The following is a 17,660-nucleotide window of genomic DNA, read 5'->3' as shown; positions in this document are numbered from 1 at the left end:
AAAAGGGGGCGGCTTGTAAGCCGAAGAACACCATCCCAACCGTGAAGCACGGGGGTGGCAGTGGGTGTTGTGGGGGTGCTTTGCTGCAGGAGGGACTGGTGCACTTTACAAAATAGATGGCATCACGAGGAAGGAAAATTATATGGATATATTGAAGACATCAGTCAGGAAGTTAAAGCTTGGTCGCAAATGGGTCTTCCAAATGGACAATGACCCCAAGCATACTTCCAAAGTTGTGGCAAAATAGCTTAAGGACAACAAAGTCAAGGTATTGGAGTGGCCATCACAAAGCCCTGACCTCAATCCTATAGAAAATATGTGGGCAGAACTGAAAAAGCGTGTGTGAGCAAGGAGGCCTACAAACCTGACTCAGTTACATCAGCTGTGTCAGGAGGAATGGGCCAAAATGTACCCAACTTATTGTGGGAAGCTTGTGGAAGGCTACCCAAAATGTTTGACCCAGGTTAAACAATTTAAAGGCAATACTAATTGAGTATATGTAGACTTCTGACTCACTGGGAATGTGATGAAAGAAATAAAAGCTGAAATAATTTTTTCTCTCTACTATTATTCTGACATTACACATTCTTAAAATAAAGTGTTGATCCTAACTGACCTAAGACAAGGAATTTTTACTAGGATTAAATGTCAGGAATTGTGAAATACTGAGTTTAAATGTATTTGGCTAAGGTGTATGTAAACTTCCGACTTCAACTGTATATATCTGTGTATCTCTCTCTGTGTGTGTATGGGTTAATACAACAAATGTTAAAACCATTTGATCATGATGGACATGACATGGACGTACCACTGATGTATTGATTGTCAAGTCCCGTCTTGCTGGTGCAGCCCCTTCTTGATACACCATTGGGGGGTGGATCTCAATAGTCTCAAGTGGTTTCCTCCCCTCGTGTCTAGGGCTGTGGTGGTCATGACATTTTGTCAGCCGTTTATTGTCATGTAAAAGACTGCCGGTCTCATTTGTAATCGAGCGTTAATTAACATAAACGCAAGCCGCTTATGCGTCCCCATCACAGTAAATCCATGATTTATTTTAGGTAGGTCTAAAGAAAGATTATGATATGTAGAAAATGTATTTCAGAGGAACAGAATATGGGTTTGCTTTACTGAATGTTATCTGGCTGTGCACCATGCTGTAGGCTTGTTCGTTTAGCAGACAAGATGCTTAAGTCCTGTGCCATTATTTTATATTCTAGGATTTTACAGTAGGAAAAATGTAATTCAACTTAGCTGAATAAGATGGAAAGGATATTTCTCCCATTCCGTAGCGAGTGAGCAAATTACGTGGCTATGTTGAGCATAAAAGTGATCATTTTAAACCGGTGCTATATGCTAGATTTTGAGTTATTTGAATAGTTCAATTGTGAATGATCTAAACCTTAATTTCTTAGGAATCAAAACGTATATGAGCTGCATGGTGTGACTAGGCTATCGGCGATTCGGGAAAGTCGCAAAAAACCGCTCTGTCCCTGCACATGCTGTTCTCATCAAGTGATCATATTTTCACCCGTCAGACTATTCTGAATTTAATCTTGTCCTTTACTAATATGTCAAATGTGTTTTGATTTAGAATGGCCCGTTTCTAAAATGGGCAGGGGAAATATGTCCACCCGTATGCACTCGAATAGCGAATGGAGGCGACTTTTTCCGCCTGTTTTTCAATCGTGCCGGATAGGCTACTCTGGTTATTTCACTCCATGCATAAACCACTTTTTGAGAATCATGCAGCCTCTCGCTGCGCAAACAGTTGATATTCCGCCCCAAACTCTGTATGCCATGGGCTCTCCAACCCTGTTCCCCAACCCTGTTCCTGCAGCTACCCCCAGTGCTGAATTTGGGAAACCAAGTGAAATCTGTTTGGGAACATCGATGGTAATATGTTTTCACAGCAAGACTCATTTCATTAAACCGTTGACAGCCCCCATCTCTTTACGCTCGAGAAAGGAATGAAGGAGAGAGAAACTCACGGTGGTGAGATTCTTTATCTAAAGGGAATGTCAGCCTATTTTTTAATTATGAAAATATAAGAAATGCCCTATTAGGCTATCCAGAATCCAATAAAAATTCACTATACCGCAGGCTATACCGTAGGCAGATTGTGTAAGCCGCCCTGCACAGTCAATGAAGCAACTTCATCGCCTAGACGTTCTCTCCCAGACTCATGGATAGAAAGTGTAGCATAAGGTAATCAGTCCATCCAGGATGCATAATACAGGCCGCACTCAAAGGCCATTACTAGAATTTGTTTAATATTGGAGTATAGGCTAACTAGACCAATTAGGTACCAAACACATCTTAAATCTTTTTTGTGTGTGTGTGAGTAATATGCGGTAGGCTATGTATTGTATTGTATAAGGGCACAATCACTATTTGAATCCCCCCCCCCCCGGCTCATATACAGTATAGGCCTGTGGGTTTAATCATCACCTTAGCAAAGCTCTGTCCTTTTCAATGTTATGCTTTGAAACAACATCCACAACAACCAAGTTTTCCACTCAGTTTCTTTCCTCAAGCTGATCAGTCACGGTGGGGTGACTTTTAAAAGTCAGCCTACTGTTTTGATGTGTTTTAATGTGACTTTTGATTGCATTTGCTCTGACGTCAGAGTGGTTAGAGGGACACTGGAGTCCTGAGTACCAGGCCATTAGGACCTGATGGTTGTTAGCGAGCTGGTGTCATGGGTGCGAGACTAGGTAGATTACTGCGGCCCTGACTGTGGCGGCAATGCGGTCGCCGCAACAGCCCTAGGTGTGAATACTTTCTGAAGGCACTTGTAGATACGATTGTGCTGGATAGGAAAGTCATCCGTTGATCCGCCTCCATCACAATGTTTTCACCTATCCTACATTAGCAAGTCAGTTTAGATGAAGGAAAGGAGATGAGAACACGGCAGTTTTGACTATTGAGATGCAACCCTCAGAAATCATGTTTAAACCCTGCTGATAGTGTTTGTGTGTGAATATATGTATATATATGTGTGTGTGTGTGTATTGTTGAGCTCCTGGTGGCTTCTCACAGCTTGGCAGATGTATTTATATCTGAAGAGGAGACGTTCATACTTATTCTTTGATTAACTACACCACAGCGTGTTATTTTTTTCATTTGGGAAATGTGAGTTTTTTTTTTAGCCAATCGCTACCTCCCGTTGAATGTGAAGCTGTTTTTAAACCGATCACCTCTTGGGCTTTGAGCGAGAGTAGTTGTCCTCGTTGTTATGGGTCATTTAAGAAGGTATCACACCTGTACACCAGCATTTTTATGTGCTTCAGTTTTATAGTGGTTGTTTGGTGTGTGTAAATAGTATTTATTTGAATCAGAGTAGATTGAAGAGAAACACGAACAGTGGGTGGTGTTGTTGACCCGTGACAAATCATCCTCTGAACACAGCACAGCAGTAAATGGTTTCAGGGCACAACAACAGAATATTGAAGTCTATTCAACATTCACTGTGAGTTACAGAACACACGAGGTTGGTTGCACCTTTTAATAGGGGAGGATTGGCTCGTGCTGATGGACTGGAGCGGAATTAGTGGAACGGTATCAAACGCATCGAACTCGTGGTTTGCAGATGTTTGACGCCATTCCATTTGCGCTGTTCCGGACATGATGATGAGCCGTTCGCCACGCAGCAGCCTCCTGTGTTACAGTCAGTACACAGACCGAGGACTATTTTCACTACCATGTGTAAAGTCCTGTTTTTGCCTTTTATTTTTATTTTTTAGAAGTATCAGAATTCAAGGAAACGGTTTAATGTGTTGACACACCTGTCTCTCTCCTTTCTCGCTCTCTCTCTCTCCCTTTCTTCTCTCTCTCTTTATCTTCTCGCTCTCTCTCTCCCCATTTCTCAGAGGAACTCCAGCATCTCGGGGACGTCCAGGGGCATGTACCAGGTCTCTGACCGACGATCCTCTCCCAGCACCGGGTAAGCCAGTCCTCCACACGCTATCCCGCACTGCCCTCCTGTAGTGATGCCTCTAGCACAGATGCAGTGCCTTAGACCGCTGCGCCACTCGGGAGCCCAGAGTCGTGTCCTCTCCCCATGTTTGAGGTTGGAATAGAGGGAGATGAGCTGATTCTAGGTCTGTGCCTATGGGTGACTTCTATATCCCATCTTCACACTTCACTCTCTGCACTGTAAGTGGCTTTGGATAAGAGCATCTGTTAAAGGTAAGATGCAATGCAACCCCCTGGTGCACTTAGGTACAGTGACTTGATGTGGGGGCCCTATGCTTGGGGGCCAGTGGTCCAGTAGATGGATTCTGAGCACCAGACCGTGGCCTGAGCCAGTATGCATGACTGTGGCAACACTGACTCAGACTGAACTGGACCGCCCTGAGCATGGAAGGTATCAGAGGGCACCAGCCAGGTAGTATTTGTCCAGTACTGTGCCCTGGCCCCTGACAGCCTCACAAAACAACTTCTTGTTGTCCTGCCGGGCGCTGAAGTGAGGCCGAATCTGTCAGCCATGCAGAAACGGTAGGGGAATGTTCTGTCCCAGCTCTCCCTTCCGCCGCTATGTGTTCCCACTCGCACCAAACAAGCGAACATGGCACGCACACACAAAACCAGCCGATGGGCATCGCCACTGCTCTTTGACACATGCTTGTAAACAACGGCGGTCAGACAGTAAGGATTTAAAGTGTCAGTACTGCTTTCTTAGGCCTGGCTGCCTCTGTGGGCACCGGGCAGAGAGAGTGATACAGAAAGAGGGAGAACCCATGAATTTGTAAAAAGCTCTCTGTTGATGTGCACTTTTGTTTTGGTGTGTTCATGGACAACTTGTCGTATTTGGTTTACCCCCCCCCCCCCCCCCCAACTCAGATTAGTGAACGATGTGATTATGTTGTAAATAAACAAGCAAATATTAGATTGGAAGGAAATGGTAAGTTACAGGTGGTTTTGGCATTATTTAAGTATATGATTCATCCCATATGGCTTTCAGATTGTCACCGACTGATCTGCTCATCTTTGCGCAATGACGCATCTTCGTGTGTATCTGGATTTGAGTGGCTCGCTGAAAGGTCAAAAATTCGACCCCTATCTCATGCATTTCGAGAGGCCCATCTCGTGCTCTTTCCTCCACTGCTGATTCAAACCCGCCCACACTGGTCTGCGTCCCAAATGGCATCCCGTTCCCTATTTAGCGCACTACTTTAGTAAATAAAAAAGGGAATAGGGTGCCTTTTTGGTATGCAGCCCTGGCGCTCTAGTATGATGATCAAGCTCCATATCACCATGGTATCATGTCCATGCAGAACCATGTCTTTTTTGTTGTTGTTCAGACTAAATGTAAACCGTATTTTGCATCGTTATGCAACTCTTCGTGTTTGTACGTGCCCATGCGTGTTTCTGTGAGTGCATGTGCGTAACACATGATCATGACTTTACCGTCCTTCTGTCACGCGACGACGTCATCTCGCTTCGGCGTTCGTTTTTGGCGAGCCAATCGTTGGTCACCAAGTGATCCTTTCACTTCCTAGATTAGAACGTTCCATAAATCCCCTCGGTCTCCCGGAGATGAATGTGATTTATTTGTTCCAAATACAGTGACGGAAGATTCTATTTAGGTGCTTGTTTGAGAAATAGATATTTGGGTTTAAAAATATCTTATTTTGTTGCTTTATTGACATGGTCTGGATCAGTCGCACTGAAATCCTCGACTCCATTTTGTACCGAAATGGCTACTCTGTCATTCATCCTGAGCCCCACTGTGCATTACTGGGCAGGAAACTGTACATCCCTGTTATACACTTGAATAATGATCTGTACCCAATTAGCCAGCTCTGCTGATTGATTCCACAGTATTGATCCAACCTGTGGCTTTTATTGCTGAAGCCACCACTCCGATATAGGTTATGTACCAAGTACCACCCTATTCCCTATACAGTGTGCTACTTTTGACTAGAGCCCGATCTGCCCTGGTCAAAAGTAGGGCACTATATAGGGAATAGGGTGCCATTTGGCATGCAACAAAGCCACACTGCCAAGTGGCCTCTCCTCTGCTTCTTTAGCGGTGTCACTAGGTTCTATGCAATCAATCGAGCACAGATTATGTATTTCAAAGAAAAAAGTTCTATTTGATTCCAGGTCTGGTGTGGATTTACCAGGTTCGCCATCAAATCTCTCTTCATACCAACTTCCAATTATTACGCTGCAGGAGTCGTATAGGCGCTTGATTTAACCGCCTAGACTGTTTGCCATTCACTCTGAATTCAGGCTGCGTTAGCTACGGTCGCTAATTAGCTAGCTAAACCGCAGGACGGTTGTGTTTGATGTCATTCGTCTAACGCGTGTGCATGTCAGTGCTGGAAGGTTCACTGATTGTTTTGTGGAGTTTTAATGCGGACGTTTAGGACACAAGTAATAACGGAAAGGTGAAAAGCCTTACAATTATATAGCGTTGTAATGTTTAAAAGAAGAATACAAGTATGCACTAATATCACACAGTGAATCTCGATTAGGTACGGAAGGACTGAATGGAAGTCTGACTTTCGGTGTGCAGTTCATCCACTGGGTACGCCAGTTTATCTGTTCTAGTCTGTTTTGTTTGTGGTGCTTTTGCCTCCATAGGACAATATAATCGCCTTTAGACAAGCAGGAGAATGATGAGCGATGCAAGATTTCCTACTTTTCTGCGAGGCTAGGTTTTAAAATACCTCGTTATTTGCTTAATATGTGGAGGAGAGTTATCGGTATAGTAATTTAACAGGGTCTTTGTTCTCGCTCTCTGTCTGTGTGTGCGTGCGCAATGGCTGCCTCAGGGGAAAAAACTGCTGTTTCCAGAAGCAGTCACTGTAGTCAATTTCCCCCCCCAAAAAAACAATCCCCCCCCCTCACTCCTCATGATCTAAATTGGTCTACTTTGTATTTCATCAGAGCTTCAAAACACTTTTATGCTGAGGTAGTATTTTCACTCTCCACTGATATTATTCTACATTTTGTTAGTTGTTTGTTGCGTAGTTTTAAAGCGTCTTGTCGGCACCAGGAAGTTAGTCTTTGTCAGTGCACGATGAAGAGGGAATGTGTTTACAGCTTGGTTTGATATGGTGGCTTATAAACTTCAAAATGTCTCTCTCAGTTGACTAAAAACCATCAGAAATGATTTCTGAAGAAGGGATAGTAGTAGACAATAATGTTAATGTGATTTTCATTTAACACAAAATCTAAAAGTGCTTTACACCTAGGCTTACAAGTATTAAAGCAATGGGTTATATTGAAATGCTGAGGGAAGGGAATGTAACACGCACATCTACAGTATCTACTATCTCAACGAATATGTAATGATATACCAACCTATTAAAAAGTCCCCTTCCCATACATGCACTACATGGCCAAAAGTATGTGGACACTTTTGCTTGTCGAACATCTCATTCCTAAATCTTGGGCATTAATATGGAGTTGGTCCCCCGTTTGCTGCGATGACAGCCTCCACTCTTCGGGAAGGCTTTCCACTAGATGTTGGAATGTTGCTGCGGGGACTTGCTTCCATTCAGCCACAAGCATTAGTGAGGTCGGGCACTGATGTTGGGCGATAAGGCCAGGCTGGCAGTCAGCGTTCCAATTCATCCCAAAGGTGTTTGATGGGGTTGAGGTCAGGGCTCTGTACAGGCCAGTCAAGTTCTTCCACACCAACTTCGACAAACCATTTCTGTATGATCCTCGGTTTGTGCACGGGGGCATTATCATGATGAAACAGGAAAGGGCCTTCCCCAAGCTGTTGCCACAGAATCGTCTAGATTGTCATTGTATGCTGTAGCGTTAAGATTTCCCTTCACTGGAACTAAGGGGCCTAGCCCGAACCATGAAAAACAGTCCCCGGCCATTATTCCTCCTCCACCAAACTTTACAGTTGGCACTATGCATTGGGGCAGGTAGCTTTCTCCTGGCATCCGCCAAACTCTGATTTGTCAGTCGGACTGCCAGATGGCGAAGTGTGATTCATCACTCCAGAGAACACGTTTCCACTGCTCAAGAGTCCAATGGTGGCTTTACACCACTCCAGCCGACGCTTGGCATTGCTGATCTTAGGCTTGTGTTTGGCTGCTCGGCCATGGAAACCCATTTCACGAAGCGCCCGACGAACAGTTCTTGGGCTGACGTTGCTTCCAGAGGCAGTTTGGAACTCGGTGGTGAGTGTTGCAACCTGGGACAGAGTCGGTGGTTCTTATTTTCCGTACAGTTGAAAGTTTCTGCTGTACAAATGCCTGGGGTCTCCAAATAATCCAGAGCACAGGAGCTGGGTATAAATATGAATATCCGTGAAGATGGCCACTAGCATAAGTTTTTCATTTGTTTTCCCTCTACTTTTTTCATGGTTCATATTACTGGGAAGGGAATTATTTCTCATGCTGACTTTAAAGCACGACAGTATGTTGTAGTCTAAACTTTCAGTAAACTTTATTACCTTTGGTCAAATATATAATTTTAAAAAGGTCTGTAGGTGCAGTGATTGACAATCGCAGACTTGACACCATGTTGAGGCGCGCGCGTGTGTGTGTGTGTGTCAGTGGGGAAAGTGTCAAAATACCATTTATATTCTCAATGCTACAGGGAGGGACATGTTAAATTGTGCATATCAGATTTTTGGGACATGTAGCGACTGCCAGAAGGCAGTAAGCTCGTGAAATGCATTCTGGATAAAAAGAGCTGTCTTTGAGGGGCACAGTGTTTCCACCTGTGGCCAGAATCTTAGTCACTGCCAAGACATGACAGTCAAATATGTCTCTACAAACTTAAAGGGACACAACACATCACTATTCAAATATGTCTCCACAAACGTAGTTCAAGGGACACCCTCAAAACACCCCAGGACAAGTGTCACACCCAAACCTGTGCAGTTACTGTAAGGTTTAAAAAAACAACGATGTGTAAACATTCATTGCAGTTGGCAGATACGTTTCATATTCTTCGTTTTGGAAGTTGTTCATCTTGGTCGATACTGAGCTGTGGAAACCATGGCAACACTGTTGGGCTGTAGAATCATGTGGTATCAGGAAGTGACAACGTGTGGTGGCTCTGCTGCCACTTCGACTCATTTCAGCCAATCACTGACCTGACAAACAGATCTGAGACCAGGCTACAGTAATGCAGATGACCTATCTGATGAAACCTGGATAGAGAACTATATGATGCTGTATACGTTTCAATAGTTCTGTCTGTTAGTTGTCCATATGTAAAGTGTCCACAAAAGTTGCTTTGAGTAAAGTTTTTTTTTTTTTAAGTGGTACCTTTTGCGTATAACTCATCCCCTCTCTTCCGCTCTCCCCCTCTCTTTCCCCAGAGCGTCGGGACGGGTCAAGTCCTTCTCCCAGGGCTCGGGCGGGGGCTACGACAGCGGCGACAGCGTGGAGATGCACCCCATGGAAGAGTGCCCCGAGGGCCAGTACTACCACGTCCAGTGTCGGCTGGGGGAAGGGGGCGGACAGGGAGGGGGCGGACAGTGCTACGAGAGGGGCGGGGGGTCCCGGAGCTGGGGGCTCCGCAAGCAGGCCATCCAGAACTGGCAGCGGAGACCCTACCGGAACAGCACGGAGGGGGAGGAGGGCGAGGAGGGTGACGTGTCGGACGTGGGCTCCAGGACTACCGAGTCGGAGGCGGAGATGTGGGAGCAGCAGGAGAGGAGGGCCACCATGGCCGAGACGCAGCAGTCTGGAGCGCCGAGACCATCTGGATACCGCCTAGGCACAGGTAGGACTGGATAGGAGGCTAAGCCGCTAATCTTTACCTTGCTTAGGAACAGTACGGTAGGATGCTGGGCTAGGCTACGTCAGGTAGGAGGTTTAAAAGCCGCTTACCATTTGTTTATCCTGATTTGTCCATTGATTGTTACTCAGCAGATACTTGTAATGAAATGGTGTGTACTGGCGCATTGCAGAGAGACAGTCCTTTCTAAAAGGAACAGTTTTCACATGTCTGGCACACCTTATGACCCTGATAGCCTGCCTGCCAATGGCACCTGCAGCAAACACACACAGAATCCCCTCCCTCACACAGACAGAACCCCCTCCCTCCCCCACACACACACACACACACACACACACACACACTGTCCTGCGGCCCAGGCTAACAGTAGTCAGGTCTGTCAGAGAAGGACAGAAGGACGGTGGCTGGTGTGAAACTGGGTCATGGCTGTTCTAGTCCCAGGTGTTCCAGGGTAAGGCTGTCCAGAGAACAGTGAAGGACGACTAATGACCAGAGCGACGCCACAAACTGATTCCGTGTCAGCCCAGGGAGCCCTGTCATAGAGGGATGACTTTCACCAGACTGATCTACTAACACACACTACCCAGATAGATCACGCATGAACAACCTCCAGGGGATGGCATGGAATGACTGTGTGGATGCCTTTGTGTGTGCTTGTGTTTATAAACTCAGCAAAAAAAGAAACGTCCTCTCACTGTCAACTGCGTTTATTTTCAGCAAACTTAACATGTATGAATATTACAAGATTCAACAACTGAGACATAAACTGAACAAGTTCCACAGACATGTGACTAACAAATTGAATAATGTGTCCCTGAACAAAGGGGGGTCAAAATCAAAATGAAGTCAGTATCTGGTGTGGCCACCAGCTGCATTAAGTACTGCAGTGCATCTCCTCCTCATGGACTGCACCAGATTTGCCCATTCTTGCTGTAAGATGTTACCCCATTCTTCCACCAAGGCACCTGCAAGTTTCCAGACATTTCTGGGGGGAATTGCCATAGCCTTCACCCTCCGATCCAAAAGGTCCCAGACGTGCTCAATGGAATTGAGATCCGGGATCTTCGCTGGCCATGGCAGAAAGAACACTGACATTCCTGTCTTGCAGGAAATCACGCACAGAACGAGCAGTATGGCTGGTGGCATTGTCATGCTGGAGGGTCATGTCAGGATGAGCCTGCAGGAAGGGTACCACATGAGGGAGGATGTCTTCCCTGTAACGCACAGCATTGAGATTGCCTGCAATGACAACAAGCTCAGTCGGATGATGCTGTGACACACAGCCCCAGACCATGAGGGACCCTCCACCTCCAAATCGATCCCGCTCCAGAGTACAGGCCTCGGTGTAACGCTCATTCCTTCGACAATAAACACGAATCCGACCATCACCCCTGGTGAGACAAAACCGCGACTCATCAGTGAAGAGCACTTTTTGCCAGTCCTGTCTGGTCCAGCGATGGTGGGTTTGTACCCATAGGAGACGACGTTGCTGCTGATGTCTGGTGAGGACCTGCCTCTCAGTCCAGCTTCTCTCAGCCTATTGCAGACGGTCTGAGCACTGATGGCGGGATTGTGCATTCCTGATGTAACTCGGGCAGTTGTTGTTGCCATCCTGTACCTGTCCCGCAAGTGTGATGTTCGGATGTACCGATCCTGTGCAGATGTTGTTACACGTGGTCTGCCACTGCGAGGACGATCAGCTGTCTGTCCTGTCTCCCTGTAGCGCTGTCTTAGTACTCACAGTACGGACATTGCAATTTATTGCCCTGGCCACATCTGCAGTCCTCATGCCTACTTGCAGCATGCCTAAGGCACGTTCACACAGATGAGCAGGGACCCTGAGCATCTTTCTTTTGGTGTTTTTCAGATTCAGTAGAAAGGCCTCTTTAGTGTCCTAAGTTTTCATAACTGTGACCTTAATTGCCTACCGTCTGTAAGCTGTTAGTATCTTAACAACCGTTCCACAGGTGCATGTTCATTAATTGTGTATGGTTCATTGAACAATAATGGGAAACAGTGTTTAAAACACTTTACAATAAAGATCTGTGAAGTTATTTGTACTTTTATGAATTATCTTTGAAAAACAGGGTCCTGACAAAGGGACGTTTATTTTTTTGCTGAGTTTATGTACTGCACCTTTCCCAGTATGGCTAAACTTTCTCATATTGATAGGGCCATAGCGCGCTCTCCAAAAGTTGTGCACTATATAGGGAAAGTGTGCCATTTGGGACTTAGACACTGACAATGTTGATGAGAAAACCACCTTTACCTCCACCACTCCTGGTTCAAACACAGCAAGCATATCTCTCTTTTAATTGCCTTCTCCAGCCAAGATCCCACAAATCCCGGCTGGCGACCTCCATTTTATTTAGAAACACCTAGCTTGAGTCTCAAATGGCACCCTATTCCCTATTTGGTGCACTACTTTTCTACCAGGGACAATATGGAATAGGGTGCTTTTTGGGATGCAGAGAGACCAGGTGCGTCATGCTAGGAACGAGTAAACCTGCTTCCCAAATGGAACCCTATTCCTTATACGTGCCCTGGTCAAAAGTAGTGCACTATAAAGGGAACAGGGGGCCATTTGGGATGGAGTCTTAACTAGGACAGAGGCCATTGAAACATGCCCATTTTGCCTTAAATGGACACATTTTGGGCAAAAGATAGTCCTACCCTATTCCCTGTTGGTCCTTCTGGCTACATATCTACTTGGCAAAGGGGCTACTGTAAACCCAAATAGGCAATAAAGCTGTCATTTTTTACACAACCCAGAATGTCTGGTATGAGAATTCAAATTGGCACCACCAACATTACTTGTCATGTAAATGACATTTTATGCTCGGACGTTGTCGTCCATATAAGATTCTCAAAGCGTTTGGCAGGGTTGAGTTTGAAATGGCACATATCAACGTATCACACGGTATGACTGCTAGCATGCATTGGTAGATTGCTAGCTAGCGTAGGCGGTGTGCCTCTAGCCGCGAGGCCTGTCGCTTCCAAAGCCTCCTTCGCTTCTTCTTTTCGAGGGCCAACAGCGATGACACGGCGGATGACTCATCACATAGATTGATGCCTGCTGGGAGAAATGGAAATGTGCTGGAGTCGCTTTTGGTCACATGGTATTGGCCAATACAGTACATAATGGTAATGCTCATATCTGTGCTTGAGGGTGAAGTGGATCGCTTGCACCACATTGTGGATATTTCGTAGAATGCCACTGTAATATATATATATATATTTGCGACTCAGGATGGCGTCTCTAACCTCCGTCTCTTTCCCCGCCACATTTATTTTGCGACTAAACTCCCTGCCTCCATCTTCCTCTCTCCTCATCCTCTTTTCTCCTTCCCTTCTGCACTTCTCTTTCTTTACCCACCCTACTTCTCACCACCCTCCCTTTTTCTTAACCTCCCCCTCTCCCCTCCCTTTCTCTACCTACCTGACTAATATCCCTCGCTCTCCTTTCTCTTTTACCCTCTCCACGTCTCTCTTTCTTCACCTAACCTCTCTATCCTTTTTCTCTCGTTCCGACCCTGCAGGGCGGTCCGAGGGGGGCTACCGCCACAACAAGCCGTGTCGCCATGACAAGAACCTGTCCCGGTCCAACAACGAGGTGATCAGCCCGGAGATACTGAAGATGAGGGCGGCTCTGTTCTGTATCTTTACCTACCTGGATACCAAGACCCTGTTGAGGGCCGCGGAGGTCTGCAGGGACTGGAGGTTTGTGGGCCGCCACCCCGCCGTGTGGACCCGGGTGCTGCTGGAGAACGCCCGCATCTCCTCCAAGGTAGAGGACACGGATCGTACACGCGGAAGAACAGACCAAACGCACAGAACGCCGCAGGTGGCTTCTGAGGGGAGAACGGTGCGAATGGAATGACCTTAAACACCTGGAAACCATGTATTTTGATGCATTTGATACCATTCCACTGATTCCGCTCCAGTTCATTACCACAAGCCCGTTCTCCCCAAACGAAGCTGCCACCAATCTCCTGTGGTACACACGCGCGCACGCCGATTCTGCTGATAGTTTAGGTGCAATAATTGTGATATGTGTTACAGTAAGCCCTTCGAGCGTCTGCTAAATGACTCAAAAGTAACTGTAATCTCTTCGTCCCAGTTCCTGAGTACACTGTCCCAGTGGTGCACCCAGACCCATTCCCTCATCCTCCAGAACCTGAAACCACGACAGAGGGGCAAGAAGGAGATCAAGGAGGAGTACCTCAAGAGCACACGGTGAGAGGAGAGGCGTGTGTGTGTGTCATGGACTGATTTCCCTCTATACAGCAAACAGCAGGGGTCTGCAGTTCTCTCCCCATCTCTCCTTTCTCTCTCACCCTGTCATCTCTCCTTTCTCTCTCACCCCGTCATCTCTCCTTTCTCTCTCACCCCGTCATCTCTCCTTTCTCTCTCACCCCGTCATCTCTCCTTTCTCTCTCACCCCGTCATCTCTCCTTTCTCTCTCACCCCGTCATCTCTCCTTTCTCTCTCACCCCGTCATCTCTCCTTTCTCTCTCACCCCGTCATCTCTCCTTTCTCTCTCACCCCGTCATCTCTCCTTTCTCTCTCTCTCCCCGTCATCTCTCCTTTCTCTCTCTCTCCCCGTCATCTCTCCTTTCTCTCGCTCTCCCCGTCATCTCTCCTTTCTCTCGCTCTCCCCGTCATCTCTCCTTTCTCTCGCTCTCTCAGGGATGCAAACTTGTCACCTTACGGCGGAATGTGCCGTTTTGAATCCAAAATAGGTGACCTACGTGAATCATGTCAACCTGATGAGAAAAGTTTGGGGGGGGGGGGCTTTGGATCACTACTGGCTGTAAGCGAACGAGTGATGCGCGTTTGCAGCAATACTGGCTGTAGCAAAGGCTCAGCCAATCGTTCAGATAACAACAGAATGCAACAGGAGACTGAAGAGAGAAGAGACAACCAATTTGCTAGTTACAGAATCAGTGCGCGCTATGGAAAGACAGCAGTAGGGTGGAAAGGCTGTTTGCCAGTTACAGCAGCGCGCCCCCTGAACGATAACGAGGAGGTCGGTGAGAAGCCTGACCACGGAGACGGGGGGTGAGAAGGTGATGAAGCGTACTTCATGAGCTGTAACCGAAAAACAACTGGCATTTTGGAAAGTTTGAGGTGAGGGGGAAAGTGTGGTGAACAAGTATTAGCATTGTTAAGTATCTTGCTATAGTAGCTGGATGGAATTCTCCGTTAGCTAGCCAGAGAAATGTTGAGCAACATTAGCCAATTTAGCTGATCAAATAATTGAGTTTGTTTGAAAATTAGCTGGCTAATAAAGTCAGACAGCTAGCTAACGTTACAACAGATGTGCTAACGTTAGTTTTTCTTACGTCCGCCAACAGCAGTTAGGGACAGTCAACATGGTGACAAAAAATAAATAAATAATCGAATTTCAATAGCTCTTTAACCATTAAAGAGTAAACCATTACTTTAACCAAAACTTTCAAAACTTGTTGTAGCAAACCCGATGGCGTAAACGCACATTGCACACACTTTTTTTTTGTTGATTTATCTCTCACGATTTTAAATTATTTATTTACATTTTCAAATTGTAATAACTCATTGGTCATATGACCTACTGACTTCAAAGAAGGTTCAGAATGTCCACTGACCACCCTTCTATATTGCACACCCATTAGTTTGTCAATTTTCATCTCACATGATTTTACATGAATTTTTCCACATTTAAAATGTCAATAGTTCCTTGGTCATGTGACCTACTGACCTCAAACAAGGTTGAATGTCCACTGACTATGCCTTCATATCGCACACTCTGATGTTTGTCTACTTTCATCTGATGCTTTTAGACTTAAATCTGTAAGCCTGAGACCAGAAGGTGTGGACACGCACACTCAGAAGTCATTTGGAGAAAAAGAGAGTATCTGACTGACAGAGTAGTTAACAGTGATTACTATTATCTGTCTGAACCCCTCGTACAGTCAAACCCTTCCAGGACATTACAATCTCACCACGCAGGATATTCCATGGTCCCTAGACTCCTTTCTAACAGTCCTCAAGCTTCAATAGGGTAGTCAATGACTGTGTAACCTTTGAAATTCAGAGTCAACGTTATCATTTTAGTAAGTCTTATGGTCGGGCATAAAGTGTTGTCTCCAGTTTCTTGCTTTCTCAGGTCCTGCTGAGTGGACGGTATTGATGCCTTTTCAGTCTAGCTCCAGTCAGGTGTCATTATGTTATACGCACCACGCCACCGCACTCCCGTTTCATAACACCCTCTCACCTTCTACCATTTTGTCTACCCTCCAAGAACCAGGAGAACCCTCTAGCTGTAGACTGAGATTCCCATATCCATAGCCTTCGTAGCTTGTAGGTCTTAAAGCGTTTATGTCCTTACTATGTTGAAATATCGTAGACTAAGCTTTTTGTGTGACTCTGGTAAGTCATTTCAAGTCAAAGCCTTGTTTTCCCTGGTACATAAACATATTCTACTAACTAGTTCTATTTATTTTGACTTTGCAGCATAGAAATCTTGTTGGGAGCTGAAAAACACTCACAGCTGTATGTTAATGAAGATACTGTATGTTAATACTACAGCTCAGTGCAATGGTAAATGTTAAGTCAGCTGTGGGATATGGACAGTATAGGGGGATGCTGTTGTAGTGACAGTAGAGTCATCACTATTTTCAGGACTTTTCTTTTGATGAGGGTCACAGCACTGGAGAATAACCTGGTTCTGATCCAGATGTACCGGACTCATTTGCCTGAGGGTGGCCTCCTAAAGTATTAAATAAAGTTATGTTTGCTTGGACGCCGGTCATCCTTATGCACTCCATGCAATACTTGCTGTTGTTTGTAATAGTTGTCATGTTTTTGTCCACATTTGTTTGGAAATACGTGTGACTGTCCTTTGTTTTTGGCATACAGCTGCATGGTACTGTTGTCATGTTGTCCACTAAGCTGGTTGTTAATCTAAAGCATACTTTTACAAGTTTTGTTTAATGTTTGCATTTGTCCCCCAGCTCTTTGCCTCGGGAGTCCAGTCTGCCTTTCACAGCCCGTATTGCAAAGACGACATTGTAAAATCATTTTTCCAAAAACTGATATGGGTACATTTTTGTGAAGGGGTATGAGGGTTGCGATATGGGTCATTTAATAGTGCAATCATTTAAGGGATCAATACATTTCTATATTGCTTCCCCAGTATCTGCATGAACCATCAGGCCAAGTGTTTTTGGTCGACCCTGCTTGACAGAAAGAGGAGGAATCGGAACACGCTGCATTCAGGTCTTAGTTATTCCATTGTACTGGATCTAATACATATTAGCATTTTACATACATTCATAAGTGTAATCATTTTTTATGACATACTGTGAAAAACTCTCTTGGCTGCTGGCTCTGTCACTTTAAGACACGTGCAGAACAGACTGAAAGGGGAAGGGTAGCTCTTGACTTGAACAACAGGGGTTCTCTGTAAGGAGAGAGTCCTCCAAAAGGCAGAGACGCACCCCTTGACTTTCATTTGGCGCCCTTGACCTGTGTATTCTCTCCTGATTGGTCTCCGTGGTGCTTAGTCAATGGGAACTCTGTTGCCGGCCCCATCATAAAGTTTTTACACAGTCTGGCAGTCTGACTAAAGTGCCAGAGGTATGAGGAGAGACATCCTCCTTTGTATTTATGGGAACAAATATTTCCAAACACTTTGGATCCTGTTCTTGGACACAATGCATCAATGCAACAAAAAAAACAACTAAATACTGTCCATGAGTAACCTCAACCTTGCGGGTGTTTGGGCCAATAAAGTGCCAACTCAACTCAACCACTGACTAGTCTCTCATGCCCCTATGAACGGGGACACAGGGCAATAGTTTTTCATCTAAACCAGACCTTTTTTTTTTTACTGGAGTACACTAACCCCTAATTGGGGCTCGTTTCTTGACACACAGTAGCAGTTTACCAGATAA

At 45.6% G+C, this 17,660-nt stretch overlaps 1 protein-coding gene across 1 annotated transcript in view; it reads left to right on the top strand.

The window, feature by feature from the left end:
- Positions 1-17,660, top strand: part of fbxo41 (F-box protein 41) — an 80,366-nt gene that overhangs the window by 38,383 nt on the left and 24,323 nt on the right. Inside the window, exons 5-9 of the mRNA XM_038999011.1 lie at positions 3,870-3,943; positions 9,302-9,708; positions 12,329-12,348; positions 13,313-13,510; positions 13,844-13,959. Coding sequence (XP_038854939.1) covers positions 3,870-3,943; positions 9,302-9,708; positions 12,329-12,348; positions 13,313-13,510; positions 13,844-13,959 — 815 coding nt within the window. The remainder of the gene's footprint in view (positions 1-3,869; positions 3,944-9,301; positions 9,709-12,328; positions 12,349-13,312; positions 13,511-13,843; positions 13,960-17,660) is intronic.

The sequence above is a fragment of the Salvelinus namaycush genome, chromosome 8 (assembly GCF_016432855.1).
Source record: "Salvelinus namaycush isolate Seneca chromosome 8, SaNama_1.0, whole genome shotgun sequence".
Taxonomy (NCBI): Eukaryota; Metazoa; Chordata; class Actinopteri; order Salmoniformes; family Salmonidae; genus Salvelinus; species Salvelinus namaycush.
The sequence above is the reverse complement of the archived record's forward strand: the minus strand, read 5'-3'. Positions and strand labels throughout refer to the sequence as shown.